Genomic DNA, 18,544 nt, shown 5'->3' on the forward strand with positions numbered 1-18,544 from the left:
TAAAGTGCTGATGAGCACTGCAGTTTGTGAAATCATTTAACCTCACTGCACATTTGTTTCATGTCTATCTTCTTCACACTTAAATGTCAACATGCCTTACATGACTTCGTTGCGTCTGTCAGTTTCACCTGTGTAAGATCCTTCAGTATTGACACAGTACCTTTCTGTAGTTATATGTATGCTGTAGAGGGGAATGTAGCCAGAGGCAGCCAAGCCGGAGCGTATCTTTGGGACTCTCTAATAAGCTTGCTGCTATATTGTCCCCATGTGTGAGCGAGAGGAGAGAGGAGGGAGGGAGGACAGAGCTGTGGAGAGGAGCGCCGCTGTACCTGGCACACTGAGGCTTTGTGGATACCGATGCTGATGTGGGCTCTCGGGCTGGGATATACTGCTAATACGATCGCAGGCTGAGGATGGAGGAGGAGCTGACTGAAGCAGAGCACCCCAACATGGAGGGCACTACTGTCCCACCAAAGACAGGCACGTACCCCGAGGTGAACGGAGACCTGCCTGGGCACCCTTACCTGCTGGATGGGATAATGGAGAGCCCTGAGAGAGAGCTACAATATCCCGAAGAGTATAATGAGAGTCTGGGGTAAGAAGCATGAAAAGGACGTTTCTGTTGGGACATTTCAATCCATTCATTCATTCATGCTTTTTGGTCAGCCGCTGTGCTGTTTGAACCCTGTGTCTGTCTATAGTCACACTGGGGATTGTGCATTTGAATATCAATAATTTACAAGTGTTTTTTTTACAGCTGTGTCGCCCTCTCCAGACATTTGTTGCATAACTCCTTGAACAATGAATGTCTGTGAATTAAGCAAGCAGATTTTTCATTGGTCCTCGTGAATTATTTATGCTTTCTTTTGTTGGGGCTTTGTACTCTGCCATCCAACTATAGTAATAATAATTAAGTCATTTGTAGAAACCAATGACACGTGCAAAATCAGTTTCAACAAGTAATGTGTTAATGCTGTAGAATGATATATTGTGCAAAATTAGCTCGGGTCATTTGCATTTCATATTAGAATAATGCACATTTTGGTAATAAACTTCAAATTCAATCATAGCCAAGAGGAAATTGCACATTTGGATTTCACAAACACTTTTAGGCGGTTGTTTCTATCTGATATGCGAATTGATGGACTTGAATAGACTTGTCAGGGAAGGAAATTTGCGTGGACTAAGTGATTTTGATATTTCTGTGAGTAATTATGGGTTAGCCTATGACTCCACAGGTACATTGTGGTCTGTTTTGGATAGCTTTAGACTGTTAAATCTCCTCTACTGCATTGTCTGAATACAAAAATCTATCAAAATGAATGACTATTGCTACTCACTCTGTTCTTTGAGGACTTGTTTATAAGACCACACATTGCAGTCTGCTGAGTTGTTCTCTGGAGCGAGCAAAATGTTTGATTAGTCATGTTTGTTTTATCCTTGAGGTGTCAGCTGTAAGTGTCTCCCTTATAAGACTCCGACTGTGTTTTGACTGATTTTCTCAATTAAAAGTTTGGCTTGGATCCTGTTTCATAAGACAATTACTAGTACTAGGGTTGTAGAATTAATCACATTTTATAGAGATCGAGATTCAGTCGCGTCTAATCGTCAATGATACGCAATGTTTTAATCAATAGGTCCACAGCCAATCCTTAGTCAGTAAAAACATGTGATCTGGAGCAGAGTTAAGATTTTGGAGGAAGAAATGTGACTATTTTTGTGGGAAATGGCACTGATTACAAGTCTGTCTGGTTTATATTCATGAAATCAATACTGAAAGTCATTTTTATTTTGTTTTTGAAAAGAACAAAATAAAGTTTAAGGCAAGGCAAGTTTATTTATATAGCACAATTTATACGCAAAGTAATTCAAATGCTTTACAAGACATTAAAATCACAATACAACAAATCAAAATAATCATAAATAATCGTCATTAAAAGAGAAGAGTTCAGAATAAAAACCTTTCAGTCATATGCACAGCTAAATGGAAAATTTAGATCAATACAGGGGGGAAAAATAGCCTACTTTTTTGCTTTGTGACTTTTTTTTTTACTGTATTGTTGCTTAGAGTTAAATGCCAAATAGAGATGTCATTCTTGTGCAGTTGTTATATTCTTTTACTTGAGGCAGAGGTTGAATAAGACGTCATCGATGCTCCATTGTGCATTTATTATTAAAGATTGTGAAGACTTGGCTGCACTTTACCATCAGAGTGAAGTGTGCATGTGCCATTCGAGAGTCTTCAGAAGTGTGGAGAGGTTTGACGGCTGATCCAAGGGCTTACACTCTCTGGTCTAAACACATTGCTCTTTTACCAGACCAGCTACAGGTTGTTTCTGTGATTAAAACCACAAGTCCAATCACTGCTAGTGCCACCTCCACTGCACACATCCACAACATCCACATATTGGCCTTCATTTACTGACATTGCGGTGAAAGTGGTGTATATTTGTACGTATATTTATGCATACGGCAGAGGGCATGTGGTATTTATGAACCTGTAGGCAGAGCTGGGATCCTGCAGTTTGCACGAGCAGCTGATGATAAATGCAGCTGCAGAAAGACCTGGATCATTTGAGTGAAATACCCCAAAATGTTTATGTTTCGAAAATAATCACATAAAAAGAAGAAAATGTTGTTTCAGTTCATTGTAAAATGCCAAAAATGTGTGATATTTCAATATTACATTTGCAAATATTTTATTTTAGCTATTTATTAATTCAACTTCTAAATCACTATAATAGCCTCAACCAGTGGAAATCAACTCTGGTTCAGGCTAACATGAGTCGGTGCAGGGCGTGGTGTTAGGTGTCCGGGCACAGGGGACAGGACAGGTGACCCACCCGGACCTACTTCACCGCGCAATGGTCTCGTTTTCCCCACACAGAGCCAGCACGCGGAAGGCATCACCACCAGAACAAGATCTGGCTCCTCAGACTGGATTCACACAACTGTCCGGATGACCGCGGAACCAGGTGAGCACGAGGGCGGGACAGGACCGCTCGACCCGGTCCACTGCGCACTGGTCTTACTCTCCCCGTCTGGAGTCAGCACACGGACGACGAGCGCACTGCAGCCTCACTGTGGACAGAACCCGCGCACAGAGATGGCGCAGTAGGACCGAACTCTCTGGCCCGTCCAAACCCAAGAGACAACGCAACTGATTCTAAAAAACAAACATATTACTGCGCAATAAGTTTTATGCAGTTAAAAGTGTTGTTTTTTGTTTTTTTTTCCTGAAGTTTGGCATGTGTTTGAAATGGGTGTAGCCATATGCTGCGCCACCTCAAACCTGCACTGTGCACTCACGTCAGTTTTGATAAATCCTGCAGAGGTCCTCGTTTTCGTCTTACACCAAATAAATAATATAAAAAAAAATATTCGCCAAATGGAAATTTCATAAATGAGGCCAACGTTTCAGTTCACTGTGTCCTTGGAGCCTAAGTTTGCTCCTTAACTCACTGAAGTCACTTTGGGCAACACTGAATCAGCTAATGGCACGAGGGACATGCAAACGTTATGTCGTAAAAACGAGACAGCTCTCATCTGTTTATAGTGGAACATGTTTAGGGTTTTAACTGCTGCCCGCCTGTGCCATTTTGAGAAAAGCTTTTAGGGAAAATTGAATATTACTTTATCAATGAAACCAAATATTGTTAGACGAACTAGGCTTTTTCTTTTTGAACAAGCAATGACATCCTGATCAATCACTATGACCCCTGATCATAATTAAATAAGCAATTTAAGATCGCCAAGTACCTCTAAGGAACTATGGATATGTTGTAACGACTGACTGAGGGACCAAAGAGACAGGACTCTGGGAGCAGCAATGTTTATTTTACAGCTTTTAAATGTGAGAATGAAGGTAGATTAATCAGATAGATGAAAGCGGGGTTGTTTGCAGTAGTCCAGGAGTAGATCGTAGGCAGTGAGAGACAAGGTGAGCTGGGTCAGAAGATGTGAGGTTCGTATCAGTCGTGGAGAGCTGGGTCTGAGATAGAGGAGCTTACGGGTCCAGAGAGCGGGATCTGATGAGGAGCAAAAATATCCAACTTAAAAATGAGTGTCAAAATGCAAAAACAAGAGACTGAGCCAAGCAGAGCTGTACCACTGTGGATACGCGAACGATCTAGCGCTGAGTGTCAGGTCCTGGTTCTCTTTGTCCTCCCCAGATATTGGGACAGCCTGACAGTAGCAGGAGTCAACCTCAGCATTAAGATCAATCTACTGCTGATGTTTGGCTTTTTGAGAGATTTTAATAGATGCTACTGGAAATCTGTTCACCCATGATGTGCAAGCTCTAACTTCTAAGCTCCAACAGTCCAAAAATTGACAAACGACGCTGCATACAGGAGTCATTGTACTGGCTGCAGGTGGTCATAATGTTAGGCGTGATTTGTTAAAAAAAAAAAAAAGCTCTAGTGAATTGCTGTCATTACTTTTAAGCCTGAGGAGATAAATCAAATTGATAGAGATTGATGGACTCACACATCTTTGCTGTTTGGACTCTGCTGTCTGTAACACAACAGAAGCACACAAGCCTCCTGTTTATAGATAGAGACGTTTTTATAATTACAAATGTATTAACTTAATTTGATTAATACATAATGACACGACACAATGGGAACAAGGAAATCTGTGATTATTTCAACAATTGCCTCTTTCTTTATTTGGTTGCAGCTCTGAGTAAAGCTGAAGAAATAGCCCATCAATTTCAGAATTTTGTAAAAATGTGGAGCTTTGATTTTCTATAATTGTATTTCCACTAATCGCTTGTAGTTTAGCCAAAGGTCTTTTGCTCATCAATCACCTCGCAGCTTTGCATCTCGAAAAGATCAGAGCCAGGAAATGTGATAATGTCGCCAAGTGAACTGATCTATTGTTTTATCATCTTAAACTGATTTTCTATTACGTGAGAGCATCTGCTAGTTCGGTTAAGTGGTGTTATGAATATCAAAACACTTGGTCTCTGCTGCTATGACGACTTCCTGATTCCTGTGATTACTGCATGTTATGCTGCTGTCGCTAAAGGGCAAAGCGCTTGTTCAGATCACACCTCCATCCATTTAATCAAGTGTAATGATGCAGAGGTGTCACCACTTGTACTGCACATGAAGTTACATAACCTTTTAAAGAGCTGCCTGTAACTTCTGAACCAACAGCATTAACAGCTGTTTTGTTATTACTTAAATCTAAACAAGAACACGGGCTGCGTTTAGTTCTGAAATGTTTATTGACTCTGTACCTTCATCCATATACGGTTTGTTCTGCTACAAGAAACTATTGTATCTCGTATCTTGTACAGCTTCTTATTATAGACAACATTTTGAGAACTTTTCATCTTTCAAAAGAGAGGATATTTTGTTGATTGTTTGGAGAATAATCCTAATGTTCAGTTGAAACCAGCAAACATAACATTGCCAAGAACTTGTTCAGGAGTAAATGTGCTATATTTTTTTCCCCATATAGTTAAAACTTATAATATATTGTACCCATTCATTTGTCATTTGCCATAGCCTACCATGACAGTCCATTAATCACTCATATCATATTTAATCATCTGACAATATTAGTTTTACATCTTTTGAAACATTTGCCATTGATGTATCTACTGTCAAAAATGCACCAGGAACCAAATGTATTCAAATTGTGAATGCCTCCAGCAGCTCCCAGTACAGTCCAATGCGATGAGAGAGCATAGGGTCTTAAATTGACTGTAATATTCATAATGACAACTGACTGAATAATTGATGAACGAGGAAATGAAAAACTAAACTCGTAAAACAAAAGGCTTTAGGTGCTTGGGGAAGGCTGGTTTGTTATGCACACTTATCAAACTGACAAAGTAGAAAAATGTACTCTTCTGTGTATGAGGGATTGTAAGCAGCTATTTTATTTATGCCTGCCTGTCCCTCTCTGTGTAGTAATACAGTACACGGGAGCACTGCACTGTCAGCGAACCAGGAAGCACAAAGAAGATTATTAAAGTTTATTGTCCACTTCTGGAAAATGGGCCTAGCAGGATTTTATTTTACTTGGTGGAGATAAGAAAGCCAACTCAAGCTTCAAACAAAACATAGAAATAAACTTAAAGGGGCAGTCTGTTTTAGGTGCAGTGTCGCAAATTCTCTTCAAGATATTTCAATTTTATGCCAAATGTGGAATGAGGCAGTAAAATCTCCAAAGAGCCAAGCAGGTGGTGAACCCTCCCCTAGAAAAGTTACATAGTGCCTCTTAAAGTATAGACTTAAAACAAGACATTTACATGAAATCAAAATTATGTTCAAGTTAACATAATATTAATCCAGTAAACTTCTGTGTAACATTATAATAATGGTCTGGACATACAGTGTGATCAGTCTAACAGACGTTAAAATCCGCCCCTGTGGCCAGGTGTTTGTAACCAGGATCACCTGGCTATAATCAGGCCAGTCTTTTGTGACGCTACAGGGCACTTAAAACTGCAGTGGCCATTAGAGGCAGTACACACTGTTATGGCCTTCTTTACCCTAAATCTTTACCTCTATTGTTATGGATCTCTACCTTAAATGTTTATTCATGGAGACATCTGCTGGTGTCACACTCAACCTTTGTAATACCATCTGTTGGTATGCACGGGTGTATCTCTTGTTTTTTAGCCTGTGGTGCCTACGGGAAGACACGTCCAGCAGCATCGAGCCACTTGAACTAGACTAAACTGGTTTTACTTGTACTGTTGTTTTCATGGTATAAATACACTGTATGTATGTTCAATTGTCAGCTGAGGGCGAGATGTCACTATTAGAGACAACAGCTCTTTGACGATTGTGCACAATTGATTCAGTAAACCAGACTTTTTGATTCAAGATAATTTCTTTGTTTATTTTATATTTTAAAGGTTTTATTATTAGAAAATTCCACAACAATACTTAGTTTACATATTTTTGACCAGAAAGTTGCAAATTTACAGAGTTTACACTGAAATTGCCCAAAAAAAATAATGTTATTAAAACACCATATACACTGCAAAAAGGTTGATTTAGTGTGTTGTTCCATTGTAATTATTTGCCTCCACAACTTGCACATCGGTTCACCCATCCACCAATGATACATTTTTGCCTGTACATGGTTTGCTGTTTGCTCATTGTTGCAGCATATTAAAAATTACATTGCTGAGCTTGTTTGAAATAAAACCTTCATTTGTATCCTTGGTTGAACTCTGCCTGCATGCATAAACCAGTTCCCACACGGGACATTACATTTACCCTTGAGTGAGTAATAAGACGTTGCAGCTGAAGTTGGGACAGAGTGGGGCAGTGAGGCTGAGAGTGCCTCCGAAAGGTTTGGGCGCCCTTTACCTGCTAAGGCCACTGTCCATTGTAGTCCACTCTGCCTCAAATACTCTCTATCATTGGGATCCATAAAAGAGACACCCAATCAGACAGAGGGAAGGGGTGATGAAAACCTCTCTGTCCTCCATTTGTCAAACCCTTGGGCTGCAATTTGCTTTAACCGATTGTCTCATTCACACATATACATAATATATAATTTGCTTCTTAGACCAGACTGCATTGCTTCCCATTTAGTGAATGAGTTCTGCCTCAGCTATGCATCTCCCGTTATGCCCTGTTCCCTATGATGGTGATTTGTCGTAGCGACTTCTCTTGCCAATGGATCTCTGTGGCTGAGATCACATTTTCTACTTATTTCAGTTTAAAATTCTGGCATATGCTTAAATGGTCAGTGGTGTCTTTTTGCTCTTTTTGCTTTTGGTTAATAATCATGCTGCTAATATTTTTAATAGAGTAACTTACGTAACCTATGTTCATCGGCTTGTTTCAATGACATTTGGGAGTGTTGCCGATTAGTCTTGGTTTCCAAAAAGTTCTAAGCTATATATTTTGTATTGAATCCATGTACTGAACTTTAAAGTCAGCCGAGACCTTTGACACAACTGTTCTGAGTTATAATGCTGCCCCAAAACTAATTATGTGAACTATTTTTTCATTCAACAAATATAACTGGCAGTAAGCTCTCATAAGTATCTGCATTCTGCTTTTTTCAGCTTTGTATGGCATTGTCTATTTGTATGTAACTGATGCTTGTTTGTAGTAGTTTGCAGCAAGAGTCAAACACCTAAAATAACCATGTATGAAATGAACGTGTGTGCTGTGTATTTCAGGGAGAAGATGCCTTTCCACCATGTGACGGCTGGTCTGCTCTACAAAGGCAACTATCTGAGCCGCTCCCTCAGTGACAGTGACAGTGACGTACTGGCCAGCATCTCTGTGGAGGAGCTCGATGGTAAGTTCCCTTTGATACTGATATATGCGTTTCATCTGAACTTCTTGCACTTATTGAACTTGCTGAATCAAAGGTCATGATACATTATTTCACTTTACATTACATTATGATAGCAATAATCATCTGTTCTTTTTATATACCTGAATATAAGTGTTATTTTTTAAGTTATTTTGCATTTTTTGTGTGTAATATCTATCCAAGAATCTATAGTCTATATATTGACCATGAGATCTGAAGCGACCGTGCATAAAAATGACACTGTATAACTTTGTATTACTCATTACACTATTGGATTTAATCTTCTGAGAAAAAAAAAAAATAACACAAGTTTTTTCTTTAGCAAACACAGGTGAAAAAGAGATACAAAAACATTCACATAACATTATTTACTTTTGGTGTGTACTGCTTCTTACACAGTCCTCGTATGATCTTATGCTTTTCAATGTCTTTTAATCCTTTCTTTTTTTTTAATAAGATGAGAAATGTGCAGGTGACAATTACAAAAGGGAAATAAAGAAAATGTTGGAAACACCAAAGGATATAGAGAAAATGCATGATGAAAAAATACAATATAATGCAATATAGTAGCATAGTATTGTGTGGTACCATGACCTGGTCTAGAGACTAAACTGTGCCTGATAATATTCAATTCTAAATACTTTATCTACTGTTCATGTGCCACCATCCCCCCAGACCCACAGGATGAGAACCAATATTTCTAGCCCCCATACTGATAGTGTGTTTATAGTTTGATAGATTTGCACCTCTGCTTTAGGAGGAGGTTGACCAGATAATCCAGGTTTTAAACAGGGACATATTGATTTGTGTGGCCCTTGTGCGAGCCATAGTGATTGGTGTATGTGTTGCAGTTTCCTGGGAGAGGCAGCCGTTTGGGAAAATACATTATTCCGAGTGCAGCTTATCTGGAGGGCACCGGCATGCTCTCACTCCTCTCTCTCTCTCTCTCTGTCGCCACTGAAAACCTTTTATGAACCCTTTTGTTTTGGGCTCTATTGCAGGATAATAGCAGCAGTATGTACTACACAAACCTGATCAATAACAGTGTGCCACAGCCAGCGCTGGCAGCAAATACTAAAACATTATCACAGCATTAAAAGGGTCCAGGGCAGAGCACTCTTTCAGGGTCAAACTTTAATGTGCTGCAAAATAGTCTGAAACAACATACTTTATCATATCTATGGTTTATTATAAAGGGAAAGTAGAGAAGGTAATTGGAAAGTGGTAGTTCTTTAAAGTCAATATAAATCAAAGGCAAGTCCAAGTTGTTCTACAGTCCTCTCCTTAAAGTAGCTGTTTGTAGCCTGAGGTCTTGTTTAAAAAAGGTACTACAATCACAACTAAACTTAGGTTGCCAGTGCCTAAAACTGCATATAGAGGACACAAGTTATTTCTCATTCTCAGGATATGGACAGGCCTCATGTGCAAACTCAGAACCTCCAGAATTCACTCCCTGAGCTGCAGAGGCTGCACTAGCACTGATTCATGATTCGCTGTAGGTGCTTTGGATTAGGTAGTGAGGATTCAGATCAGAGAGAGGATTTCAACATTGAAACTGCCAACTCAAATGGCATAATGTGAGTCACATGACCGGTGTTACTTTAAATTAAACACCGGTCATTTGAGTCAGATTATGGATCAGTCCCTGGTTTACTGCCCTTTATTTCAATAACATGCTTTACAAATGGCCAAAAGTAGAGCATGTTATAGCAAGATGTGAAAATTTGACCCTGTCTGTCTAGATTATAACTTCATCTCAATCAGAGGGGGTTGAATACTTTTAATGAGTCCCTGTCTCCCCATTCCCCCTTTAGTCCTGATTGTAAACCCCATTTCAACTCTTTCTATCACATGTATTTTAGGATATTCTCCCAATGGTCAGGGAGCACTATAGCTCTTTTAAACCGTAATCTAACATTTATCAGCCACTCGGATGATGAGAATGCCGTGGTTCATTTGCCTCTTGATCCTCTCTCTGACTCTCTTAAAAGCAAAGTTTGTCCAAGCCCAGAATAAGCATTACCCACTAGCCCGTCAAACTTTCCTGATAGTTTGCCCTACTAAACTACAGTTCTGTGTTGTTGTTTTTTTGGCATAATTCGCCATTACAAGTATCTAATTGATGCTGTAAATTGCTTTTTGTATCAAATGTGTTTCAATGAAATCTTTAAATTGATTTAGAGTGTGAAAGCTGCAGTAGCTGTCTAAATATAATTAGAGCGACATTTCCAGGGGGGAACTATACTGTGTACACTGTAGTCAGCATTATACAGCATGTAGCCGTCAGACCGCATAAGGCACTCTCACACAGTACTTTGGGTGTATCCACAGTGACAGTCTGCAGCACTGCTCACTAAACACGGATGACATTTACTTCAGTAACCTTTTAATTGTACTTCTTGGAAAACTTTTCAGACTCCATACTTTTACTCAAACTTCATATATTTTATAGTGTAACAGTACTATTACTTGAGTAAATGTTTGTAAATATTCTGGTTAATTATCTTAGAGTGAATGTGAAGTCTACAAGTGACAAGAGCTTCATGTTGGCAGTAAAATATTTGAACATTTGTGTTTCTTGCACCACCCCTTCAGATATCATTTAGTTTGTCTCATTTTCTTTGACTATTGTATTTGTTATTTAATAATCTTTTCCTTCAAATATAAAATCATAAAATCAGTTTCCCCCCTTTTTTCTCTTATTTTCCTGGACTACTACTTGAGTAATATTATTTTGAATTAACTTTGCTCCTACTTGATTACTTGATTTTTTGGCCACTCTACACAGCTCTGTTACTAAACCTCGACAATGAAAGACCCATTCACATCAAACCAAATATGGACTGTTTTATTAAAAGTAAAGTAAAACTGCACTCAATTTTGTCCCTGGGGTGCACTATTGTTTGTGTAGCCTTTATCATTCTTAGTCTCTTTGGACATTTATTGAATATTTATTTACATTATTTTATTACGTGATCCAAAAGGGTTATAAAGATCCAAACATCGAGGTTTAATAATACAGCTACAACAGTATAAACTCCCCAAAGAGATGAATTGATTTTATGGAAATGCAGTTGTGACTTCCTTCTTCAAACTGTAGCTGCCAGTTCTTTCTTTGTTTTGGCAGAAGTGCTGAATTTGCTTTGATATATTTTGCACCAGCAGGATGGACTGAAGTAGGCTGCATTCTTGCATCAGTGAACTGCCATTGTAGAGAGTTGTACCTATACATTTGGGCTAAACTAAAAGTCAATTGTAAATTAATTCTTGCCCATTATACACTCCTTTCCTTCCACAGTCACACACTGTTGGCGACTCGTGAAGTATTGTAGCCACGGTTGCCCATAGATCAAAAAGACTCCATCCCTAACAATGAAAAGACTAATCTGTGCTAATGGGCGGTCAGGAGAGGTATAACTTATTCTCGTGATGTAGAATTAGTAGTACCAGAACATATTTCACACCTACGATTTGGTGCTTTGACCTTGTTGTCAATGGCATCTCCAATCACTAACATAAATAAGATATGAGCCAGATGGATGAAGATGAGGTGTGTTGCTCAAGGACATAAGAGCAAAATTAATGGGGCCCAGCAAAATTTAAACCACCAACCTGGAATGTGATGAATTGGATGTGTAAAGATATTGCAGATGTCCACCAAGGCGCTGAATTAAAAATAATCAAAGGTAAAGAGAATGAACCTGGACTGTTAAAATCAATCTAAATCAATTTAACGTGTTTTTCTCTAGTTCTGACACTTTTTGTCACAAAGTTTATCCTTTATATTATAGGCTCCATGTGTAAACTAAATTTACTCATTTACAAGAATAAAGTTGGGAATGAAAACCCTACCTTTGCAGATAAATGTTTCTTTTTAAAGACTTTGCTCATATGAGAGAATAATACAGAAGAGACAAGTTAAAGTCAATCAAACATTATAATCTCTCATTAACATTTACCTGAGAGCGTCTTCACCTTCCACTTGTGCTGCACTAAAATAGGTAACTGCAGTGCTGCTTTGTGTCCTTTTAGTATAAATACTGTTGCTCCAAATGCCAGAGTGCATGCTGAGAAATGTCTCAGTATTTCACAGCGACCTGATGGATAGAGGCGCTTGTGCGTGAAATGGACTGAGGTATTTAAATGTGTGAACCTTGTAATTCATTTTAGACCAGATTCACTGATGGAATTAATCAGGCTGAAAATAACAAACTTTACAGATCTAATACCACCTTTTCTCAGGATGTGAATGGACATAGGGCTGCACTGCACAGTAAAGCACAGATGGACTGTTTATCTAGATCAGGGGTGTCCAAAGTATGGCTTGGGGGCCAAATGCAGCCCTCAGACCAGTTTTTATTGGCCCTCAGACCTCCTGCTGAACTGGTCCAATTGATCATAAGCAGTACTTTTTACTGCAAATTAAACTATTTGTACCCCTATAACCTCAAACATCACATTGCAGTGTGGTACAGACCTAAAATTAATGTGTTCCAAACCTTATTAATATACAGCGGCTGTGTCAAAGCTGCATATAAAGCACTGCGCTGCATTGATCACTGGTCTGTGGTGCTTGATAAAAAAGTTTGGGCACGCATGCAAGAGTTTTAATACAATTCTGATAATGGCCATAAGAACTGTATTATCTTCACCTCAAGATATATGTCTGTAAAGTTGATAATGTTGAAACTTGCCCAATTTGCCCAATAGCATAAAGCACATTTATTTTTATTTATTTATTTTTTACTTTTAACTTTTAACTTAAATTATATTGTTATACAGAATAGTCTTTCCAGAAATAGAAATATTTGTATTATTTCTTGTCACATTTTACATTGTAATTTGCTAAACTAATAATACACAATACGAACATACAGACTGGAAATTACAGTGATCCATTACTTGCTCAGTAGCAGCCGTTTGTATACTCTCCAACATATTGTTATGATGCAGGTCAGAGACTGTGCCCTTCTCTTATCTAATGTAGGCGCTTATTGTCATCGACAGCCTCCGCTACACTTTATGGGACGATTCATAATTCACGCTCCATTAGTATTTGTGCTGGTCTGAATCATTTGCACACAGGCTGGCATCAGCAGCCCATAATAATCACATGATGGAGAGAGCTGGAGCACAATCACTGGATTTGCTTCAGTTATTTGTTAGTTTTCGTGTTCAGGAAATACAGCAAGTGATTATTTGTTCTAAAATGACTTTGAACAGCAGTTAAAGGCAAATTAGGCAGCAATTTTCTACTGAGTTTGCTTTGTAGATCTATTATTATTATTATTATTATTGTGAGCGTGTTGTGAACGGAACTGGAAGATATTAAAAACATTGGTGATGAAGATGTTCAGAGTTAGGAATGGGAATATCAGAACGCAGATGTCTGAGAAGCTGCAGTACGTTTATGCAGAAAAGACAGTAAATTCACATAGTATGTATCAGAATGCTGAGGTTAAACCTGTCATGAACAATTAATCAAATTTTCTCACAAGCTTTGCGATTGTGAAGCAGACATTTTAACCTCAACCAGAAGCCTTAACATTTGAGAGAGAAGAGACTTGAACTATGGCTGTAATTATAAAGGGTTAGCAGATTTAATTTTAAAGTTTAAATTTTTTACATAAATAATTACAATATAGTTTCCATAAAAATGTGAAACGGTTGTGAATAACTAATTGAGACCATTCAAACTGCACTTTTATTACAATAAGCTTTCAATGTGGCTTTATTGTAGAAGAGTGTACAGAGGACCTAACCTGTACAGATAGGACAAAACTGATGAGCTACAGCTGTGGGGACGATTTGTTTTATTTGCTTCGGGGAGTCTTTCACATATCCTCAGTGTGCTGGTGTGGTGTCCAGCTGATGTGGGAATTATTCACTGTTCAGCCCTGTCACATTCCAGTGTTTTTCAACCAACAATCTCCCTGAAACAGCCCCACCTGTGGGCACTGTCGGTTTCTGTTCTGTTGCATGAAGAACAAGAGCAGAGGCACGGGGATCGTTCTGTAGATGTTTATTGTCGGTTACAGCAGTACAGTCGGGGTAAAGGCAGCGTCCAGCAAAATTCAAAGCAGAATCAAGTGAGCAGTGTCCAAAGCAATGTTTAAAGCGGAGTCTAAAGAAGGTGAGATTGCACCAATGTTTTATACTACTCCCCGAGTGGGGGTTACATATTCTACAGATAAGAAATTTGAAGCAAAGTCGAAGAATGTGATTGCATCAGTGTCTTATAGCCCTCCTACAGTGGGGGTCACACATTCCTGAGATGAAAGAGGCTACAGATAAGAAATGTGGCCTTAACCAAAATGACCAGAACATAGCTGTTGTCCTCCCTTAAGCAATGTATTATATTGTATAATGTCCACAGCGCCCTCTCCTATCACATGTTGATATGTTCTGCTTGTCTTTTTATCTTATACTTAACATTGAGATTTCTACGCAGTGTTACTCCAGTCATGTTTTGAGGCGGCACATTAGTCTTTCCTGATGCTTGTGCTATATTTTAAAGCAAGAATCCATTTCCTTTATGCACAGAATTGGACTGACTCTTTCAAGTGGATGGAAATGAAAATGATGCATTATCCCAGACTGCAGAGAGTGGACAATATTTACTTTAACTCTGGATTAGTCAGAATGAAGTCAAGGTATAATGAGCTTCTTGTTGTATTAACTTGCCTTAAAAAGTGAACAGATTTTGCTGTTGTTTGGCAGTGGGTGGCTTATCATTTTGCTTGTTGAATAAACAATGTCTTTTTGGAAAAATATATTTTCATGTGAATAAGCAGCATCTGTAATAGTATTTGTCCTCTGATGAATGTTATTTTGGAAAAATAACTTTTCATTCATTACTATAGTTGACATGTCATAATCAATACTGCACAAAAAGACTAAATTATATATTTTGAATTAGGCAAAGTCCTCACTGATATAGTCTGAGAGTTGTAAGAAGAGCCATGCGGCTGGAGTTATAACAGGAGACATTTATTAACCATCAGTACGGGACCCAGGACCCAGAGACATGAACTTTTAAGACATTGTTATAGTATTGTCCGGCCAAGTCAAGCCCAGTCTGGATAAACTTCTGTAGGGAGTATTATACATCTGATGACGTAGGCCAAGATAACAAGGATTGAGCTGTCAGTGTGGGGCTGGCACATTATGAAATACAATTTATCTAAGGCTCACAAAATCCTTAAAATAGCGAAGGAATAATTTGCCTGAAACCCATGAATAAATCATATATCCATATGGGAACTAATGCATTTGCCTATCTATCAAAGAAAAGGAGGCTATATTTCAAAAGCAGTGGCCAAAGAGCAAATGCAATACGATCCTTGTTCCACAGCGTCTGAATACACTTTTAGAATTGCTGGAAACAGGAGCACTTGGAGGAAACCAATGTGGATCCTAAATTTGCTGCATAATGCTGCTGTTTATGGTTTCTATGTTAAGGTGCAACATTTTGTGTCGGCAGAGATCCGTGAGGCGTTCAAAGTGCTGGATCGAGATGGGAATGGCTTCATCTCCAAACAGGAGCTGGGGATGGCCATGCGGTCACTGGGGTACATGCCCAGTGAGGTGGAGCTGGCTATTATCATGCAGAGACTGGACATGGACGGTGAGACACATTACAACTGTCACATATGCATGCATTGAAAAACACTTAAAAATGAGTCTATAATTTTTCATTCATCAAGGAGTGGTTCAAGAAAAGATATGACCTCAACACTTTTAAAAATCAAGACTTTTCTAAGTTTTTATCCAAACTCCTCTCTTAGGTCAGAACTATATATGTACTAGTTTCTCAGGCCAGTGCCATCATAATGAAAATGACCTCTGGATTTGAGTCGAAACGTTATTTAAAAAATTCTGTCTAAATGTCTACCTTCGAAACAATTTCTAACAAGGTAAAATTTTGATCTGATGAAGCACAAACTGGGGGAAGACTATTTTTGATTGAACAGTTTTAATACTGCTCTTATTGGGTTTGCCCTGGAATAGTCATTTGTGTCACATTTTGTGTCACATTTTGTTAGTCCATTAAAAGCTTATTTGATGGACTAACTAAACAAAATGTTTTCAATTTAATATTATTACTGCGTTTGATAAGTGCTTTTCAGATGGTGAGGAGACAGATCTCTTGCTAATGCTGAAGCAGAAGTATAAAAGTTTTTAAAAGTGTCTTTCTTCCTGGTGTGACTCATGGCATCTCCAGAGATGGTTAGAGCAGAGTGCCTCAGGGCCTGGTCTGCTGCTGCCGTCTGAAACTGAGGACTGACAGGTTGTATTTATTACCAAGTATTTGGTCAATTTACTGTTGGAAGGAAAATAGTACCCATGTTCTGCTCCCATTGGCTTCTGTCTTTTTGCTTTTCCCTTTGAAAGAGATTTGTTTAATTGTGGTATTTTTGCATGTTTTCAGCCAAACCGCCCTTGATTTGTTTTAAACTCCTGGTTTAGATATTTGCTTCAAAGGTACTCCAAAATGTAAACCTGTAAACCAAAAAAAAAATATATATAATAATAGTAATAATTTAAATACATACTATCAATATTAGACATTAGCAAAAAAATTAAATAAATAAAAATACTTGGCCTTCTCTCTATAAATATGCATACCTCTTGTGATTGCATGGATATCCTCTTCCAATGAAACCAAGGAAAAAACTCAAAATGTAATAATTTAATCAAGTTCAGAATGGGCAGATGTCATTCACGGGACACTGCTTCCATTTAATCTTAAAATAGCTTGTAAAATGCACCTATATTTAGTGGCAGCTCCAGAGTAGATGAGCGTAATGCTGATATTGACAGGCTGTTGGCAGCGGAGAGACTGCACGCTACGTTATATCGATCTGGAGGAGGTACTGACAGGTTATCTGCTCACCCGTCTCTGTCTCACACCAAGAGTCAAAGTGCCCTTCACAAATGCAGGAACTGAGGCTAACACCTACAACAAAGAACTGCACAAGGTTTTATACATTGATAATCATGAGAAATATGTACACTGTTAGTAAACTATCAGGATTTTTGTAACATTTTGGTTCACTAGACAACAAAAAACACTTTAAAGGTTTTACACCATGTTATAATGTTGTTACTTCCTCAAAAACATACCTGGAGTTGTGTTTTGTTTCACTGTAACATATCTGAGTAATCTGTTAGTCTGTCTACATTGCCAAAGCTCAAAATGATCTATTCCACCTTTTGATGCCGTGTAGGGGTAGTTTTCAAGTTAACAGCTTCTTTTTACTTTTATTTCAGTAAAGATTGGCAATTCCACAGCTGAACTTATTCAAATGATTCTCGTGAAGGTGAGTTTAAAACACAGTGAAGCACTTCCTGTATTACCACATGACATCACAAAGTTGAACATGTGTGAATGAAGCAAAACACAAACCCAGGTATGTTTTTGATGTGGATACAACATTATAACAGAAGCAGAAAATAGTGTGATATGGGTTCTTTAAATTTGTTTGCATGAGGGATCTTTTATGTTGGTAGTTTTGTCTTGTCTAGAGTTCTTAAGACATAACCTCTGAAATTATTCCTGTAATAGAACTTCCTCCAAAATGTAATTTTGCCAATCATGTAAGTAATTTTGCCAATCATGCATGCTTTTTCTAACTTTTAATTTTTTACCAACTGTTGAGCAAAAATAGTTTAAAATATGCAAATATACCATACACAAATGTGTTCTATTAGTTGATCTTTACCGTCTCTGGAAATGCATTTTGTCTTATTCGCTTTAGTATGCCTTTTAGTCACTCTTTCCATGCTGCCACTATAATGATTTCCAACTCTGCATGATAACACTTGTGTATCGGTGGCTTTTACTGATATTTTAAATGCACAACACGTCAGTGAAGACATCTTTTTTAACTGTCCTCCTACATCCTGCATCTTTATGAATAATTATAAAACACATATTCAAGCACATAGAGTGTTACTTGAAACACCTTGCCTCAGTGGACCATCTGGCGTGCTGCGCTCTTGTCCCGTTGCATATGCATGGGTGTGAGTCAGGGCCGTGAGAACCTCCTCACACAGAGCAGGAGCGGGATGGGGGACTGTGAGACCACCTTGTGTAAAATACAAAGCTCCAGGGCCCATCTGTGGAAAGCAGACTTTACTTTCTGGAGTTCAAGGAGAGACAAGACAAAGAAAGAAGAATATATCATTTATCAATAATTATTATATTGAAAATGGCTTTAGACATACTGGGTCAGCGTGT

At 38.4% G+C, this 18,544-nt stretch overlaps 1 protein-coding gene across 1 annotated transcript in view; it reads left to right on the forward strand.

Moving 5' to 3' along the window:
* Positions 1–313: 313 nt before the first annotated feature.
* Positions 314–18,544, forward strand: part of LOC117380368 (calcium-binding protein 8) — a 38,738-nt gene continuing 20,507 nt past the window's right edge. The window contains exons 1-3 of the mRNA XM_033977170.2: positions 314–595; positions 8,162–8,283; positions 15,785–15,928. Coding sequence (XP_033833061.1) covers positions 414–595; positions 8,162–8,283; positions 15,785–15,928 — 448 coding nt within the window. The 5' untranslated portion in view covers positions 314–413. The remainder of the gene's footprint in view (positions 596–8,161; positions 8,284–15,784; positions 15,929–18,544) is intronic.

This window comes from Periophthalmus magnuspinnatus, chromosome 13 (genome assembly GCF_009829125.3).
Source record: "Periophthalmus magnuspinnatus isolate fPerMag1 chromosome 13, fPerMag1.2.pri, whole genome shotgun sequence".
NCBI classification, from domain to species: Eukaryota; Metazoa; Chordata; class Actinopteri; order Gobiiformes; family Gobiidae; genus Periophthalmus; species Periophthalmus magnuspinnatus.